The following is a 16293-nucleotide window of genomic DNA, read 5'->3' as shown; positions in this document are numbered from 1 at the left end:
AATCAATATATGAATGGAAATTGTCTTTCTACTCGTGGTAAGGTTATCTTCGAACTTTTTACTGTTATTTTTAAAAATTTATGAATATTTTTAAAATGGATTACTAACTGTTTCATCTATATACTAATGGTAATAATATTTTTCTAAGTGTTTAAAAAAGTTTAAAAAATATTTTTGAAGTTTTTAAAAGGAAAAAAAAAAAAAAAACATAAGTCAGAAGGTATTTTTGGAAAAAAACATAAATTTTTCTAACTTTCTTTATTTATTTAATGATATTTTAAAAATAAAATATTAACCATAACAATTTTTTAAAATCCCATTTGAAAGAGGTATTTTTTAATTTTTTAAAAAATTAAAAAATATTATTGAATGAACATTTAAAAAAAATGGAAAGTTAAAAAGATATATTTTTATTAATTTAATAATTTATTTATTTTGAAGGAATAGCACAATAATAGTATAATTTTATTTTCTAATTATTAAAATATAATAAGATGAGAGTTAAATATATATATATATATATATATATATTTATTTTTATTTTCTTGTAATGGAAAGATATTTTACTTATATTGCATAAAAAAAATTTAAAAAAAAAAAAGAAAAAGAAAAAAAGAAGTACTTTTATAATTAATTACTCGATGGTCATGGTGGCCTATAATAAGTATGTGTAGGGACCACCTATGGACAAAGGGCACGTATCAGACAACTTGAAATAAATTAATTGTATTTTTTGTGAACTAAACTATGCAGACGTGGATTTGTGGTAAACAAAAATCAAACCAACATTAATGGGGTGTCCTCAAATTCTTAGATCATTCCTTCCAACCTCTGACCCGATAAGCCTTAACTTAGCTATGTCAATAGAATTCTCAAATATGCTTAAATAAGCCTTAACTTAGCTATGTCAACAGATCATTCAGACTTGTAAACCTTAACATTAATGATGCAACATATATGGTAAATCGGTTTAGTCTCTGATTCAAACGTGCCTATGTGAGCGTTAGAGTCACGCACCAGATACTTAAACATTGAACTCACGCGTGGTGGTCACAGCATGGTTTTTTTCGACCATTACAACATATCTTTTTCTGGTTTATTTAGGAAGAAATAGAAATATATTTAATTACATTTTTTATACATTTTTTTTTAAAAAGAATATAAAATAGAAAAGAAATGTATTTGATAGTTATTTATTGTTTTGTTCAATTATGGTATATTTTATTATTATTATTTCTTTTTTTTACGTATGTCCGACGTTAAAGTGACTTGAGATTAAACTGAGTCGAGCTCTCACACGTAGAAGTTCATAACTCACTCAAGATTAAACTGAGTCACATGTGATCATGTTATAAAATATTAATCTTCTAAATTATTAAATTTATAAACAGAGAAAATATTTTATGATCTAGTTTTATACAAATTCATTATATAGAATACTCCACCCACATGTCACACGAACCATTTGAATCAAATCATTTGTAACATTTGTAAAGTGGGTCGTATGAATAGTGTTGTTACGAGAATAAAACACCCATCTTCATCTATACAGTATAAATATTTTAGCTTATTACTTGAAAAAGATGATTTGGTTTGGGAACTTCACTTACCAAAATTCTTTGTTCACGGAGTCGATCTAGGTTGGTGTAATCGACCCATGGAAGAATAATGGTGTACAACAAGTAATCGACCAATTCAATAATTGTGGTTGTCAAATTTGTGAAGAAAAATGTTAGGAATCTTCTCACTCTCTTCCGCGTTGCTACAAAAACAAAGATAAGAAGGTGAAATTATTTGATTTTGTTGATTCATATGAAGAAGCAGTGAATATAAAATTGGACCCTTTCCAATCCCCAAACACAATACAATACAATTCAATTCAATTCAATTCAATTAATTACATATCTTTTCCTTGTCCTTTCCTCCCAATTTCTTCAATCCCCGCCCCCATCATCAAGTCTCAGTTTCTCCCCTTCCTTTATAATAATATCCCCCCTTCCTTCCCTTCTCCCACCACCATGGAACTTATGGCTCTAATCCAACAGCTCAACCAAGGCAAACACCTCGCTAACCAACTCCGAACCCATCTCCATCCTTCTTCTTCCTCCCATGCCATTCACCTCATCGATCAGATTCTTCGTTCCTACGACAACGCCCTTGTCTCTCTCGCCCCTGCTGCCGCCCTCAAATCCACCCCTGTTCCGACCAAGAAGAGGTAATTCCTGTGTTACCCACTGCTCCTTGTTGTTGTTGATTCCGAATTCTTATTGGGGTTTTGGGGATTTGGGTTTTGCAGAAAGGTAATGCCCAAATGGAGTGAGCAGGTTAAGGTTGCTTCTGCCTCTGCCTCTGCCTCTGCCGTTGAAGGCCCTCTTCATGATGGGTTTAGCTGGAGAAAGTATGGCCAAAAGGACATTCTTGGATCCAAATTCCCCAGGTTCTTACCCATTCAAACTTCTAATCTTCTTCTCTTCTGGGTTTTAGAGGTTTGTATTTGGGTTTGGTGGATTGACATTTGGTTATCATGCAGAGGCTATTTTAGATGCTCGCATCGCTTTACCTTGGGATGTAAAGCAACAAAACAAGTTCAAAAATCAGACAATGATCCAACAATTTACGAGGTAACCTACAAAGGAACACACACTTGCAACAGACCTCTTCATTCCAAAACACAACAACAACAACTCCAAAAGCCTTCATTGCCATACCCAATGCCACCAAAACAAGAACAAAGGCCACATGATGATGAGCCTTCATGTCAATCCTTCAGCCCAGAAGTAGCAGCCATTCATGTCAAATCTGAGACATTCGACGATATCGATATCGACAATGGTTTCTCTCGACCTTTACGTCCTCCATCATTGTTGTTTGAATCTGAAGTTCAAGATGATGATCAAAGCCCTTTTAGAGAAAATGAGTGGTTTGGATTGTGTTGTGATTTCGAAACCGGGGTCGTGTCGATTCCGAATTCGGTGACTAATATTTGCATTGGAGAGTTGGAGGAGTATTGTAGTTTTGATAATCTGGAGTTGTTCTGTTGAAATTGTGTTGTTTTCTCACCTCCCAAACAAACAAAGAGGGAAAGGAAAGAAAAGAAAAGATTGTGAATTAGTAGTCCGTAGGAGAAAATAGGAATATTGTAAGTTTCTTAGCACTTGTGAATTTGAATAAAGTTAAGAAGAAGAATAGATTTAAATGCAAATGTGGTTCAAGTTTAAGCATTCTTCAACGTTGGGTTCCACCAGCGTTCATATATATATATATATTTACAAAAGTACCAAATTAACCCTGAAGTCGTCATTAATTACGTCTAGCTCCTCCTATTCCGTCCCCTCCTCCATCTTCTATTCCTTCTCTAGATTCACCCACTAATTCTAATCTTCTCCCGTCAAACATTTAACCTCTAGCTCAAGTCCCAACACTGGCATCAAGTATCCCTTTTATCCTTACCTTTCATTCTCTCGTTTTTTCTCCTACTCAATGTGTTTTTTCTCCTACTCAATGTGTTTTTTCTCCTACTCAACGTGATTTTCTAGCTCTTATTATACAAAGATAGTCTAAAACCTTTGATGAGGCAGTTGGCACCATTATGGCAGCAGGCTATGAATGCTGAAATTGCAGCTTTGGAACGTAATCATACTTGGTCTCTTCTTTCTCTACCACCTAGCCATGAAGCTATTGGTTGTCATTGGGTGTACAAGATTAAATACAACTCTGATGGTTCTGTTCAATGATATAATCCTCGGTGGTAGCAAAGGGATACACTTTGTTGCTTACTCACTATTGTTGCTGCTTAAAAATGGTTCACTTATCCGTTGTATGTTCAAAATGTCTTTCTTCATGTTAATTTAGACGAGGAAGTCTACATGTCTTTACCACCATGTCTTCACCGATAGGAGGAGAATATAGTATGTCGACTACATAAATCTCTTTATGGGTTAAAACAGCCTTCTCTCAATTGGTTCTCCATATTCTCTACGACTATACAAAATGCAGGCTACACTCAGTCAAAAGCATATTACACTTTATTTACTAGGAGTAGAGGTACTTCTTTCACTACAATTTCTATCTATGCTCATGATATTCTGTTGACAGACAAACATCTCAAAGAAATTCAACATCTCAAGACTTGTTTACTCGAGAAATTTCTTGTCAAAGATTTAGGGAATTTGAAATATTTTCTAATCTAGAAAATGAATTTTTATGTCTCAAATGAAGTATGCTTTAGACATTCTTCAAGACACAAGTCTTACGGGAGCACGTCTAGAAAAATTTCCTATGGAGCAAAATCTGAAACTTTAAAGAAGGAGAAAAAGTTGAATGATCCAAACAAATAAAGACGATTGATTGACAGATTAATATTTGTAACTGTTACTAGGCCTAACATAGTGTATTCAGTTCGTATGCTTAATCAATTTATGCATGAAGCCAGAAAATCACATTGGGAGGCAGCTCTTCAAGTTATGAGATACATTAAAGGTACTCCTGTTCAAGGATTTCTACTACCATCTGAAAACAACTTAAGATTACAACCATATTATGAATCTGACTAGGGTGGTTGTCGAACTACCAGACTGTCTATTTCTAGGTTTTGCATCTTCTTGAGGAATTCAATTATTTCTTGGAAGTCTAAAAAACAAATCAATGTGTCCAGATCACTAGTAGAAGTCGAGTATCGAGCTACGACAAATACTTGTTTAGAGTTAACTTGGCTGAGATACATTCTTTAAAACTTGAAAGTTCCGCTATCCGAACTAGTATTGTTGTATTGTGATAATCAAGCAGTATTGCATATAGCAACCCCTTGCATGAAGCTCTCCCCTAACAGGAGTCTGAAGTTCACTATGCATGCATTATAATCTATTGGATGCATGGTTCTCCCCTAGTCAGTCTATCCCTAAGATGATATCGAAATCATGTAGGCACAGGATAATCAACATTGCGTCCACGACTCTCCCGGAAACCATTAAACTACCTACATTGATTCTATGGGTGGCCAACAATAACTTGTTTATAGGTGTACATAAGGAAAGTGCGAATTCTAAAGGCTCCAGCTTTAGCTATGCATACTCAACAAACTTAAAGATGGAGTGCATAGAATTAGAGTCAAATTGTGCAAAAGCTAAATGAACAATTTTTGTGGTAGATTGCATCTGAGTCATTCAATCAAGTCTCGATCAAGTTCGATTGTGGATAGACTCAATTTAGAAAAAAGTTCCAAATCTTGCTGGTAGATTTTTGATCTTAACAAGTAATCTAATTAGAGCCTTATCTCTTGGTTGATTCGAATTTTGTATAAGGAAGTTAATTTCTTTTATTCAAGGGTTCTTGCTTCAACAAAAGCTTGGATCGTTGAACTGAGGATTAAGATTGCCTTATCAATTCTACACAAGTGAAAGTCGAAACAACAATAAGTCGTTTACCAAACGTGGATAAAAAAAGTGTGACAAAGGAAAAAGCCACCAAGGAACTACACAACCAGGGAGAGATCAAAAGAACGACAACAAGAGCTCTCAAGGGAAGAGGTTTGAAAATATTTGTTACAATTGCGAGAAGAAGGCTCACATGTCTAGAGATTGTTGGTCCAGAAAAAAGTTTGTCGAAAGCAATATAGAAACCTCTAAAAAGGAGATGAAGGATGAATGGGATGCAGAGGTACTATGTCCCATAGAAGAAGACGAGGTAGCACTCATGGTGATGATGGGAGATCATATCGACTACGAGGATGACTGGATCATTGATTCGGGATGCTCAAACAACATGACTAACAGTCAGAGTGGCCTTAAGAGAAGAAAGTATTATTATGTAAGGATCGGGCTGACTCGATGGCTCCAAAAGACGGGTAAATTTTTCGCGAAATAAAACAAACGAAATTTAGAACGTAACATACATTATATTTATATTATATCAAAATAAAGTTTATGCAAAATATTTAAAACACAACACAACAGGTGAAGTATAAAATAAGGATGATGGGTGAGGTTTGTCTATGGCACCTGCTCCAGAGTTCGCTTCCGACCTCAACCAGCTCCTTATTGCCTGAAAAAATGAAGAATAAGGAATGAGTACAAAGACTCAATAAGCAACCTACTTTTAGGCTCTTAATCGTGCCCTTAGTATGCTAGGGTACCACACTCTTTCTTTTCTTATTCTTGTCATAAGTTCTTGTTCTGTTTCTTAATTCATCCTCCAAGACACTCCCCTTACGATATTGTGGTACTAGTCATAAATCTAGCAACCTGTGTCCGAGGCTTCATGCGTTCCAGGCGACACTGTCTTAATACCTACGCTCAAGGCTTCCTGCGTTCCAAGCAACGCAGTCTAAGTCATGGGCATGATGTATAGAACGCAGTCTAAGTCATGGGCATGATGTACCGTGGGAGGTCTTAGGAGGTTCTTGTTTCTTGGCTAAGGTAACTTACTCTCTTCTTGTTCAATCGTGGTCTTAGACTACTCCCCATAATAGACCATAAAGGTCACGTGATCAATGCATGCATGAACATGACATAGACCGTAAAGGTCACCTGATTTTTGCATGCATGAACATGGCATAGACTATAAAGGTTACATGATAGGTGCATGCCTGAACATGGCATCCTGCAAATCCTTGGGTACCCATAACATGGTGTAGAGCATCTCATCTAGGTGAGGGAAACATGAGGCCAAACATGACATCGTGCAATAGAAACATGGTGTAGGGCATCCCATCTAGAAAAGGAAACATGGCCTCTGAAAGCACCACGTGGTGGGAGATAGGGGCCACAGTTGGACATGTTTAGAGTATTATCTAGCATTTTTGAGTTTCTGAGTTTGAGGACCTTGGTCCCTTATTCTTAAGTGGTACTTAGCATTCTTCTTACCTTGACAGTTGTAGAGCTTGTTTCGTATTGTTCTTAATTCTCAATCGTGTAAGTTCCTAAGATTTATAATTCCTTGAACCATAAGTTGTAACATGCATTTGTAATCATATGAACCTATAACAGTAACTAGCCTGAGTTAATCTAGAATGTCATAGATTTATAATGGATTCCCTAGAGGGTTCTAGAAGGGTCTTGAATCTTGAGGTGTTTCTTTAGGCGTTTTTTATGTTCCATCTTGGTTAGGTTCCAAACTTGATCCTTTCAACTTGAAATTTTGAACTTATTCTCATGTCGTATAGAATAGGCTTTAAAGAAAACAGTTGGTAATTTAGAGCATATCTAGACCTTGAGCTAGGATATGTCTACTTGTTTTTTTTTTTTTTTGAGGTTGTCATGTCATGCATCTTATTTTAGTCCTAAAAACTCTTCCAAAGTAACCCTTAATTTTCTCCCCATGAGTGCATAGGTGGCATCATCATAACCGTGGCATCTTGCTGGCAAATCGTGATGCAAGGCATCTCATTTAGGTGAGGGAAATAATAAGTTCATCATGGCATCCTGCTCATGGTCCATATAGCAGGGCATCCCACCTAAAGAGGAATAGGGCCCTCGTGGTGCCCTTCGTGATAGGAGATCATGGTTACTTCGGGCATGGATCCTAACAACTTGTTAAACATGATATTTGCTAAACCTAGGTGTTTTCTTGGATTCTTGGCGATCTTAAGTTATGCATAATATCTTGCGTCACGCTTGGATCTTAAAAGCTCTTCTTAGAAATAGACCAACGTGATCTTGTCCACGTAGAATCTTATTAGCAACCAAGGGTACTTGTGAGGAACCTCTTATTTCATGGATACCTCATTAGTCATCCTAGGAGGTAAAGTCATATGGATCATGATGTACGTTTTTTTCCCCATATTTTGGTTTCGCTACCTAAGGTTTTCTAATGACCTTCAAACTTCATTACCTTATACAACCTCCTGAGATAAGGATTCATACAATATTTCGAGGTCATTTAGGGCTTAACGTGTAGGTAGTCTTCCTTAGGGGCACTATGGTCATTTTACCCCTAATTCTTGGTTTTGCTACTTAACGAGTTCCAATAGCTTTCAAACTTCAAAAAATCATCAAACATGATAAAATAAGATCTACTGCAGAGTTTCATAGCATTTGGAGGTCATCTAGGTCATGGACCGAAGGTAAATTACTTTACAGGCATTATGGTCATTTTACACCATTTCTTGGTTTATCTACTCATCCTTATCCAATGACCACAAAATTTCATATATAACCTAAAAAAGCTACAATATACTCAACATCAAAATTTCATAGACAACAAAGTTCATCGGGTGGGTTATTATATAGGATACTCTCACTCATTTGTCTCTTCCTAAACGATTTGATCAAATCATTTCTAATAGTTACAAATTGGTTTGTATCAATAGTGTTACTGGGATAAGACACCCCAACTTTATCCTATACCATTAACACTTTAGGTTATTACTTGAACATGTACCTCCTATATGTCAACCACATGCCGTTTAAGATTACACTAGCCTTGAATTTTTCATACCATAGCTAATACTAATTTATTAATAAAATAATTAAAATCATTATTAAAAATTAGATAATTAATTAAGAGGTTTATAGCCTAAATCCCAATACTAAAATTATTAATTAATTAGTTAGCAACATCTTAAATATATTTAATTAGTTAAATTAAGTTAATATAACACTTTTGGTGTATCATTCATAATTAACCTATCATAACTTTAAAACATTGTTGCCATATTTCTTATTAACATTATATTTTGCTCTTTTCTTCTTACCTCTGTTTTTTTTTTTTTTTTTTTTTTTTTTTTTTTTTTTTTTTTTTTTTTTTTTTTTTTTTTTTTTTTTTTTTTTTTGTATTTTTTATTAAAAATATATTTGGCTATAATTATTTTCCATTAAAGAAGTTTATAGAATTTAATAAATTAGATGACTATTAAAATTGATCGTTAAGTAACTCAAAAGCTAAGAAATTGAAATTATATTACTCAAAATATATTTATTAAAAATTTTAATTTTAATTAGTTAATACTATTGTAATAATTTAATTTTATAAAATGAAGCAATTTAATAAAAAATTTGGAAAAAAAAATACAAGACTAAACAAAAATAAGGCCCATAATACAAATGAGCAACAAAAAAAAAAAAACAATGAGCATAATGGGCTTGGGCCTTCAACATAAGTGAACTTATGCCTTAAAATGAGGTGTTAACAAGAATCTAAAAACCACTAGGTAATTTGAGACATTTTGTTTTTAAAATAACAATTATTTTAAATTAATAAACTATTTCACTTCCTTTAAAAAATAAAAAAAATTTAAAAAATTATCATCCATACATGAACGGAGAACATCTATCTATATCTCATAAATCATCTCTAAACTTTTTTTAGTGTACGAGTGTTAAATTATTTTTTAAAATTTATGGGTATTTTTGAAATTTGATTATAATAAAATTAAAATTAATTTGGTTTAAAAATGAGGGAGGATTGATAATTAGTATTATTTGAAAAATAATGGATTTGGTGTGAGACAGGAAAAGTGGAAGCTTCGTGGAACCAAATGGGAAATGCTGCGTCTGCTCTGACATCAACGCTCACGCAACGGATACATACAAACGGGAATATTTCATTTTCAAAACTTTAAATCTAACCTNTTTTTTTTTTTTTTTTTATATATATATCCAGATTTCAAAATTAATTCAAATAACCTCATTATTATTTTAATTTTTAATTTTTGTATTTTTTTAATTTAAACAAATATTTGTCCACATTCGTATTTTATTAATATATTTGGGTAATTAACTGATGTTGACTCACAGATAAACACTAAATTCGATGTTCTAAATGGATGAAATATCGTATGTGAAATTGGATCACATGAAGCTGAATCTAGGAACATTCATCCAATCTAACTTGAGGTAGTTGGCGACCCCATTGTGGCAGCAGGCTATGAATGCTGAAATTGCAGCTTTGGAACGTAATCATACTTGGTTTCTTCTTCCTCTATCACCTGGCCATAAAGCTATTGGGTGTACAAGATTAAATACAACTCTGATGATTCTGTTGAACGATATAAACCTCGGCTAGTAGTAAAGGGATGCACTTCGTTGCTTACTCACTATTTGTTGTTGCTTGAAAATGGTTCACTCATCAGTTCTATGTTCAAAATGTCTTTCTCCATGGTAATCTAGACGGAAAAGTCTACATGTCTTTACCAACAGGTCTTCGCCGATAGGGGGAGAATACAGTATGTCGACTACATAAATCTCTTTATGGGTTAAAACAACCTTCTTGCAATTGGTTCTCCATATTCTCTACCACTATACAAAATGCAGGCTACACTTAGATTGGATGAACATGAAACCTGTATGTATGTCTCATATTCTAATGAATATGTATGTATGTGTCATAGGCTACACTTAGATTGGATGCATCTCTTGAAAAGTATCCGATGAGAATATAATATTCTTAAAAAAAAGAAAAAAGATTTAAAAGAAATTAAATTAAAAAAGGAAATAAAGGAAGGAGAGAGGATGGTGAGTTGGACAACAATTAAGAGAGCAGCCAAAGAATGGAGAGGGAACAACACATTGGACCAATAGGAAAATTGGGAATTTTTTTTAATTAAAAGTTAAATAAAAATGATATTTGAAAAGTCAAAAAGTCAAATATTCGGACGTGCTGCGTATAAAGCTCGGATGTCTACACGCGTCTTCTTGATGGTTGGCCTTCTGTCCTGTTCTTCCCCCTCAGTCTTCACCCAATCCCTAATTTTTGTGCACCACTTCCTTCGTCAAATCTCCATTACCAGAAATTATCGCAATTTTCTCTCTTTCCAACCTGAAATTTAAGCACCAACGCCTCCGTTTTCTCTTTGATTCTTCCTGTTCGGTGAGAATCCATCCCCTTTTTTGGTTTCCCTTCTTAATCCTCTAGGTTTCTTTCTCCTCCTCCTCCTCCTCCTCCTCCTCAGATCGATCCCCCTGATTTGTTGTTGTCAGCAAGGAGACACTTCCCCGAAGCCTCTCTCAGGGTTCGTGTGGAGTTTACATTCCGTTGCCTTCTATAGTTGATCGGTAATTTTATATTTCTTGATCCGTTTTAGATGGAAATGGATCGCTAGCCTTCGACTTTTCTTTTTGAGTTTCTTATTATTATTACTATTCTTTTTCTCTTGGGGGGTTACGTTAGTTCTTTGATCGTCTTTCTCTGCTTGAGATGGTCGCTGAATCTAGAACTATGGCTGTGTTGTTGTGATTTCTTGATCTCATCGCTTGTTCTTTGAGTACTGAAGCCCCGATTTCGGCTGTTTGATTTAACTTCATTTTTTCAAAATGTCGTCTACGGGTGTTGCTGCTCTTTGTCCAGTTCACATTGAGCACTTACTTTCCCCTAATGGCCTAATTACTCCATCTGCTTTGGAATCTAATGAATCCATTTGGATATATGTTTCTGTTTCGGGCTCCACGATTCCTATGCCCATCTTTGCATCCGAATCTATTGAATCTGTCAAGTTAAGGATCCAATCCTGCAAAGGATTTGTGGTTAAGAAACAGAAGTTGGTTTGTGGAGGTCGAGAATTGGCTCGAAACAATTCGTTGGTTCGAGATTATGGTGTTACTGATGGAAATGTGTTTCATTTGGTGCTTAGGCTCTCAGATCTTCAGGTCATTAATGTCAAGACCTATTGTGGGAAAGAGTTTACCTTCCATGTGGAGCGGGATAGGGATGTTGCATATGTAAAAGAGAAGATTGCAAAGAAGGTAAAGGAGTTTGTGGACGTTGATGAGCAGGAAGTTGTGTGTGAGGGAAGGCCACTAGAAGATCATAGCCTTGTGGACGACATTTGTAATAGAAAGGATGCAGTCATACATTTGTTTGTTCGGAAATCGGCCAAAGTTCGGGGCAAACCCATTGATAAAAACTTTGAGCTCTCTATTGTGGCATCAAGTTTCAAAGAACAATGTAAATCTGAGTTGTGTAGGGAAAACAATCAGAAGGAATACAATGAGGATAAGGGAAGTTATAGGACAGAGTATGAATATGATAAAGAGATTGCACCAAGGCCATATCCTAATGGAGGTAGTTTTATGGAGCCGATTGTCATTAACCCCAAGATTGAATTGCCAATACCCATTTGGGATTTGGTGAACTCTACTTTAGATGGTTTAGACCGTGGACATTTTCCAGTTAGGTCTTTGGAGGGAACCGGGGGAGCCTATCTTATGTTAGACTCATCAGGAAAGAAGTATGTGTCTGTTTTTAAGCCAATTGATGAAGAACCAATGGCATTGAACAATCCACGGGGGCTTCCATTGTCACTAGACGGTGAAGGGTTAAAGAAAGGAACTAGAGTTGGAGAAGGAGCGTTTAGAGAAGTTGCAGCTTACCTTTTAGATCATCCAATAAGTGGACACCGTTCGATGTTTAGTGACAATATTGGCTTTGCTGGTGTTCCTCCTACAGTATTGGTCAGGTGTTTACACGACGGGTTCAATCATCCGACCGATAAATCAGTTAAAATTGGTTCCTTGCAGATGTTCATGGAAAATAATGGCAGCTGTGAGGATTTTGGTGCTGCGGCTTTCCCTACTAAGGAGGTGCACAAAATCTCTGTTTTGGATATCAGATTGGCAAATGCAGATAGACATGCTGGAAATATTCTATTGGGAAGAAAAGAAGATGGCCAAACTGTGCTTATTCCAATCGACCATGGATACTGCTTGCCAACAAGTGTAAGTTTTCTTTACTTTTAGCAGTACTATAATGTCATATTGGTCGTAGTAATGCGAAACGAAACTTATCCTGTGTCCACATTCTTTGTTGTTTCAGTTTGAAGATTGTACATTTGACTGGCTGTATTGGTCACAAGCCAAGCAACCATATGATGCTGAGACATTAGAGTACATAAATTCACTCGACGCAGAGGAAGATATCGCGGTTCTCAAGTTCCATGGATGGGAGCTGCCTCTTGAATGTGCTCGTACACTGTGCATTTCAACGATGCTTTTGAAGAAAGGGGCGAAGAGAGGGCTCACACCATTCGACATCGGTAGCATAATGTGCAGAGAAACGTTGAGCAAGAAATCAGTGATCGAAGAGTGGGTGGAAGAAGCGATGGATTGTATGCTTCCTGGTACAAGTGAAGCAACGTTCCTTGAAAGTGTATATGAAATAATGGACCTCGGCCTGGATCAGATTGCTGCTGCTTCATTGTCCTGATGGGGAAAAGCTAAGATGATTTAGTAATTAATAATAATACTAATAGGTGTAATTAAATATGTGGGTAATATGCACATATGACATATTGATATCATGTACGAACGACGGGACTATTTCTGTTCTGCTCTTTTGTTCTTCGTTATAGCCGCTAACAAGGATCGTCGGCGGCTTTGTCAATGACAATTCTTTGGTATATCTGTTGCTTATGCTTGTATTTACCCTCCAAGGCCGTTTACCTTTGGAATTTTAATAAATATTTTATCATTTTTTTAAATCTTTCCTTGAATGTGTTGATGATATTATAATCAACCGTCCAGGTTGATAATAAATATTGTTCAATTATGTTTGCAAAGCCAAATCCCCTTCCAATGGCTTTTAGGCTTCGTTTACTTCTGGGCATGCTTCGTTTTCTTGAATGCACGTTTCACCCGGGAGGTTGGTTGGACAGCTTAGTGTAGAGCATATTTTGGCTATTTGAACGCTTAGATGATGTCGAGGCTTACACGTTTTAGCTAAAGTTTTATTGAAAAAAGAAACCAAATGATATAAGCAACTAAATTGTGGTGAAAAGGGTTTCCAAAACAAGCCTCAAAGTTTGACATTGTAAAAGCTAATCTGAATTACAAAGAAGTTGGAATTGGAGATTGGTTTGAAAAGTGATTATGAGCTGCTGAGGAGCTGATGATTCAAGATTGGATAAAGTTGAAGAGAAAATGTTATGCATAACAGTCACATACATCATAGAGTTGAACCTCTAACAATGTTACTGTTTATTTTGTTCTTTCCAAATCCGTCCTGTGATCCGAAGCTTCAGCTCTTTCCTTTCTCCGCCCGAAAAGAAGAGCGCCATGTTTCGTTGTATAATGAGGCCATCGTGGCTGTCTCGAACTTTCTTGTGGTTGTCCCGAATGCTTCGAGGGTTGCCCTCCCATATCAGCTTCCTCCCATTTCCACCCACCTCAAGGCTGTAACTGTAGTTTCGAGCATCCGTTTCGTCCCCCATGAATCGGAGAAACGCCATGTAAACCGGTGCCATACCCAGCTGAAAGGCTTCAAAATGAAGACAGAAATACTGCCCAAAACAGTGAAACACCTGAGCAAACCAAAAATAAGAGCATCAGATAAGTTGTAAAATAACTGAGCTCAATCAAAACAACAGATACTCACAGTTAGCATCCATGTAGCATTTTCGACTTCGCATGGATTAGCCTTTACATAACGATGATTAAACGTGCATCCAGAATGCATGTCGACTTTGTGATCGTCACGAAGATGAGAAACAAGGAAAGGAATATCCCCATCAACTGGACAGTCTGATCCAGCATAAGGACAGGTATATGGTCTAAAGTAACAGGCAGACTCATGTTTGAGTTTGCTGTAGTAAGGCAATATCTCCGGGCACCCGAACGTGCAGAATTTACAAGCCAGTTTAAGCGATTCGGCTATTTTCTCTAACGCTAGACACCTGATATCGCCGAGCTCTTGTCTGCACGTCGGACAACGGTTGTCTACCCTTGTTTTACATGAAGAACAGAGGGTATGACCATTGGGGCACTGCACAATAAAATTGAATTCAACATACATTGTCCAATGCACATCCTAACTACTTCAGCCTTTAAAACTCACTTAAGAAACAGTCTGTTGTCAGCAAAAGAGATGCTCTGACCATTGGATTACTACTAACAAAAACCCTTCACAATATTCAATCTCATATGAAATAGAGAAACAGATGATCTCAGTATTCATAATTTTAGCCACATTGGTTGGCTAGGAGAACGAAATACCCTTTATAAGACCTCTCCCTAACCGGCATGTTTTGAAGAACCTTGAGGAAAAGCCCAAAGAGGGCAATACCTGAAAGCGGTGGGCTTGAGCTATTACAAAGTGCCTATGAACGGGGTAGGAACATAAAAATGAAGTAAATTCCTGTCAAATGCAAGGCCGATCCTGCAGCCAGGATAGTTGTGAGGATTCCCACTTCCCCAATTGATGATATTTAGCCTATAATATGAGATAGAGTTTGTGTATTCCTCCTCCTTGTACTCATTAAACAAACCCCAAAAAGGGCACAATTGATTTCAGTTTGTGAACGGAGTTGACTAAAGAACAACAAATGATAACAACATAATGGCTTTTCATTTTTGGTTATGAGTTTATGGAACCGCAGGGCCTTAGGTAACAATTTTGACACATTGCAGACTGACAAACGAAAGGCAAAAGAATAACAATAACAAGAGAAAAAACATAAAGAAAACATTACAAGAACCGATGGATCGACAAAAGGAATGGCCCCATTGAACAGAAGATCAATGTTAAGAATGTAAACCAACAAACCCAAAATTTCAGAATGAATCAAACAGATCAGAAACAAGTGATGCAAGAAAAGGGGGAAAAGGGGGGCATGGAAGGAACCTGATGAATTGGGGGATACATAGAATTGGTGCAAACGGGACATTCGAGAAGCTCGTGAACACTTGTGGTGGTGGGATTGTCGTTATTGTTGATCCGAGGCTTGGAAATGGAAGGAAACTGACAGTGACGTTGAAGGGTCTTATCCTCCTCGTCCATCACATCCATGGATGGCACGCCCTCGATGCCATCCAGCTCCATTTTGGCACAACAACAAAGAAAAACAATGAAATCCGGAACAAGAACCGAAGGAGAATCAAAATGGGTTGATGGGTTTTGATGGGGAAGAGGTTTCCGCCATTAATATGGCCGAATTGGGGGAAAATTTTAGAAGGGAATTGGGAAAATGGGAGAATGGGAAGAGTGAAGGAAGAAGAGAGGATTGAAAATGGTTGAACAGAGAGATGAATTGGGTGGCTGAGATTACAGAAACAGGGAGAAGGAAGAATTAAGGTGGGATTTAGAAGGAGAGATTAGTTAATAATGGAAGCTTTTCCTTTTCTTTTTCATTCCCATTTTTCTGATGGGTCGATGTGGATATGGATTGGGGTTATTATAAATCAACCCAACTTCCCTTCCTTCTTTCTCACCTCTTCCTCTCCTTCTCACTTTTTATTATTTCATTCCCAACAATCGCCCAAAAACTAATAATACAACTAAATAACTAAAATATCAACATTTACGACTCACTTCCTATCATTAACATTAGTTACAAACTTATAAGTTACAACTCTATTTTTGTGTCGGTTA

At 36.3% G+C, this 16293-nt stretch overlaps 3 protein-coding genes across 3 annotated transcripts; 2 read left to right on the top strand and 1 right to left on the bottom strand.

The window, feature by feature from the left end:
- Positions 1–1989: 1989 nt before the first annotated feature.
- Positions 1990–3202, top strand: LOC111807493 (probable WRKY transcription factor 53). The gene is made up of 3 exons (XM_023693236.1): positions 1990–2215; positions 2297–2437; positions 2531–3202. Exons 1-3 carry the CDS (start codon positions 2019–2021, stop codon positions 3039–3041), a joined length of 849 nt encoding a protein of 282 aa, XP_023549004.1. The 5' UTR covers positions 1990–2018; the 3' UTR covers positions 3042–3202.
- Positions 3203–10640: 7438 nt separating this feature from the next.
- On the top strand, positions 10641–13408 carry LOC111806914 (phosphatidylinositol 4-kinase gamma 4-like). Its single transcript, XM_023692437.1, has 2 exons — positions 10641–12647; positions 12745–13408. The coding sequence occupies exons 1-2, from the start codon at positions 11247–11249 to the stop codon at positions 13132–13134; spliced, it is 1791 nt and encodes a 596-aa protein (XP_023548205.1). The 5' UTR covers positions 10641–11246; the 3' UTR covers positions 13135–13408.
- Positions 13409–13675: 267 nt separating this feature from the next.
- LOC111807390 (E3 ubiquitin-protein ligase SINAT3-like) lies at positions 13676–16092 on the bottom strand. The gene is made up of 3 exons (XM_023693102.1): positions 15547–16092; positions 14302–14688; positions 13676–14227 (listed from the first exon to the last, which is right to left on the bottom strand). Exons 1-3 carry the CDS (start codon positions 15742–15744, stop codon positions 13898–13900), a joined length of 915 nt encoding a protein of 304 aa, XP_023548870.1. The 5' UTR covers positions 15745–16092; the 3' UTR covers positions 13676–13897.
- Between the last annotated feature and the right edge of the window lie 201 nt (positions 16093–16293).

Source organism: Cucurbita pepo, chromosome LG12, assembly GCF_002806865.2.
Source record: "Cucurbita pepo subsp. pepo cultivar mu-cu-16 chromosome LG12, ASM280686v2, whole genome shotgun sequence".
NCBI lineage: Eukaryota > Viridiplantae > Streptophyta > Magnoliopsida > Cucurbitales > Cucurbitaceae > Cucurbita > Cucurbita pepo.
This window is presented reverse-complemented; position numbering and strand designations above follow the sequence as displayed.

What these genes read in the sequence shown, in the direction of transcription:
- LOC111807390 (XM_023693102.1), bottom strand. Translation starts at nt 15,744, where the DNA reads ATGGAGCTGGATGGCATCGAGGGCGTGCCATCCATGGATGTGATGGAC. An exon ending in TGTATCCCCCAATTCATCAG is followed by an intron (nt 14,689 to 15,546) that starts GTTCCTTCCATG and finishes TTTATTGTGCAG; the next exon opens with TGCCCCAATGGTCATACCCT. An exon ending in ATGCTACATGGATGCTAACT is followed by an intron (nt 14,228 to 14,301) that starts GTGAGTATCTGT and finishes TGGTTTGCTCAG; the next exon opens with GTGTTTCACTGTTTTGGGCA.
- LOC111807493 (XM_023693236.1), top strand. Translation starts at nt 2,019, where the DNA reads ATGGAACTTATGGCTCTAATCCAACAGCTCAACCAAGGCAAACACCTC. An exon ending in CCTGTTCCGACCAAGAAGAG is followed by an intron (nt 2,216 to 2,296) that starts GTAATTCCTGTG and finishes TGGGTTTTGCAG; the next exon opens with AAAGGTAATGCCCAAATGGA. An exon ending in CTTGGATCCAAATTCCCCAG is followed by an intron (nt 2,438 to 2,530) that starts GTTCTTACCCAT and finishes GTTATCATGCAG; the next exon opens with AGGCTATTTTAGATGCTCGC.
- LOC111806914 (XM_023692437.1), top strand. Translation starts at nt 11,247, where the DNA reads ATGTCGTCTACGGGTGTTGCTGCTCTTTGTCCAGTTCACATTGAGCAC. An exon ending in GATACTGCTTGCCAACAAGT is followed by an intron (nt 12,648 to 12,744) that starts GTAAGTTTTCTT and finishes TTGTTGTTTCAG; the next exon opens with TTTGAAGATTGTACATTTGA.